Source organism: Molothrus aeneus, unplaced genomic scaffold, assembly GCF_037042795.1.
Source record: "Molothrus aeneus isolate 106 unplaced genomic scaffold, BPBGC_Maene_1.0 scaffold_34, whole genome shotgun sequence".
NCBI lineage: Eukaryota > Metazoa > Chordata > Aves > Passeriformes > Icteridae > Molothrus > Molothrus aeneus.
Window position 1 is genome coordinate 1,427,174 of NW_027099005.1, and position 2,200 is coordinate 1,429,373.

Below are 2,200 nucleotides of genomic sequence, written 5' to 3' on the forward strand. Positions count from 1 at the left end.
GCTCCAGAGAAGGCAACAAAAGGGGGGTCTCCAGGGAAAACATTGCTGGACTGTGTCAGTGAGGAGCTATGCTCTTGATAGCTTCAAATGAAATAAAGGATTTATTTCATTTGAAGCTATCAAGAGCACAGCTCCTCACTGACACAGTCTGTGGGTCATAGTGAAGGTGTGGAGAAACAAAATGAGATATGGCAGATTTGATGGGTTTAGTTTAAGGACAATATTAAAAAAGGAAAACAATGAAAAAGAAGCTCCAAAATGAAACCAACAAGAAGTATCAAAGACAACTTTTATTACAAATTATTTTCAGAAACTGCCAAGGAGTTTAATGTTTCCTAAATTGTCCAGTCATCAGTCTCCACACTGCAGCCTGGAGCTCCTGGTTCCTCAGGCTGTAGATGAGGGGATTCAGGGCTGGAGGCACCACCGAGTACAGAACTGACAGTGCCAGATCCAGGGATGGGGAAGAGATGGAGGGGGGCTTCAGGTAGGCAAAAAAACCAGTGCTGACGAACAGGGAGACCACGGCCAGGTGAGGGAGGCAGGTGGAAAAGGCTTTGTGCCGTCCCTGCTCAGAGGGGATCCTCAGCACGGCCCTGAAGATCTGCACATAGGAGAAAACCATGAACACAAAACAGCCAAGAGCTAAACAGACACCAAGTAATGAAATCCAAATTTTTCTGAAGGTGGAGTGTGAGCAGGAGAGCTTGAGGATCTGGGGCACCTCACAGAAGAACTGGCCCAGGGCATTGCCCTGGCACAGGGGCAGGGAAAATGTATTGGCTGTGTGCAGCAGAGCATTGAGAAAGGCACTGGCCCAGGCAGCTGCTGCCATGTGGGCACAAGCTCTGCTGCCCAGGAGGGTCCCATAGTGCAGGGGTTTGCAGATGGATACGTAGCGGTCGTAGCACATGATGGTCAGGAGGGAAAACTCTGCGCAAATAAAGAAGATAAAGAAAAACACCTGTGCAGCACATGCTGAGTAGGAGATGGTGCTGGTGTCCCAGAGGGAATTGTGCATGGCTTTGGGGACAGTGGTGCAGATGGAGCCCAGGTCGCTGAGGGCCAGGTTGAGCAGGAAGAAGAACATGGGCGTGTGCAGGTGGTGGCCGCAGGCTACGGCGCTGATGATGAGGCCGTTGCCCAGGAGGGCAGCCAGGGAGATGCCCAGCAAGAGGCAGAAGTGCAGGAGCTGAAGCTGCCGCGTGTCTGCCAATGCCAGCAGGAGGAAGTGCCTGATGGAGCTGCTGTTGGACATTCCTTCACTCTAGGCATGGTGGACTGTTGAAGCAAGACATTGACAAGCTCTTTGGGGTTATTTTAGGAATTCCCTCAAAACTACATCTCTACCTGTGGGGAAACCTCACTCAACATTTTTATTTTTGAGCTTCGGTTTATGGTCCTGAGTTCCTGCCTCATCTTCAGCATTGTTCTCAGCCTGCACCCCAGGGAAGCCCAGAGGGAAAACAGGGCTCCCTGTGTCCCAGGGCAGTCAGACCTGCTGTCCCCACACAAGTGCCTTTTGCCCATTACACCTCCCTCTAGCTCTGGGTGATCAAACTTTAAAAATGCTTGAAAAAAAAAGTGGCGTTTCTAAAGACTCCTCTTTCACAGTTAGTGTCTCTAAGCCCTGCTCTCTTCCCAGTGCACCTGAACAGCAATGGATACCAAGGGTTGCTCTGGCTCTCTGCTGCCTGGAGTTGTGCCTACTGGGAGCTGTTTCTCTCTATCCAAGACTTATCCCTGCCAGTGCTGCCAGAGCCCAGCCCAGCCCTGGGGGCTCAGCTCTGCCCTGCAGACCCCTCCCAGCACAGGGCACTGCCCAGGGGCATCTCCCTGGCAGCAGGGCCTTAAGGGCAGGCCAGACAAACAGAGATGCTGCAAGCCAAGGTGCTGCTGCTGCTGTCTGTAGGGAGAGGAGGCTGAGGAGGCACTTTCTGAGGGAGATCTGAGGCCCATCTGCTGATGCCCAGGCTGACAGTGCAGGAGGCTCAGGGACACAGCCAAAGCTGGCAGCCCCTTTCCCTTCCCTTTAGGAGAAAGCTGAGAGCAGCCCTGGCCATGCAGCACCATCTCCAGAGCAGGAGGAATCTGCCCTGATGGGGGTGGCTCCTTGCACCTGGAACTTCTCCCCTGCAGCGTCCATGGGGAGCTGCCCGGCAGGCTGAGAGCTGCCCCTGGCAGGTGGCACATGCCCTGG

The 2,200-nt window shown here is 53.5% G+C and overlaps 1 protein-coding gene across 1 annotated transcript; it reads right to left on the minus strand.

The window, feature by feature from the left end:
• Positions 1-325: 325 nt before the first annotated feature.
• On the minus strand, positions 326-1,258 carry LOC136570503 (olfactory receptor 14A16-like). Its single transcript, XM_066570965.1, has one exon. It carries the CDS (start codon positions 1,256-1,258, stop codon positions 326-328), a length of 933 nt encoding a protein of 310 aa, XP_066427062.1.
• Between the last annotated feature and the right edge of the window lie 942 nt (positions 1,259-2,200).

Coding starts and splice junctions, on each gene's coding strand:
- LOC136570503 (XM_066570965.1), bottom strand. CDS start 1,258: ATGTCCAACAGCAGCTCCATCAGGCACTTCCTCCTGCTGGCATTGGCA.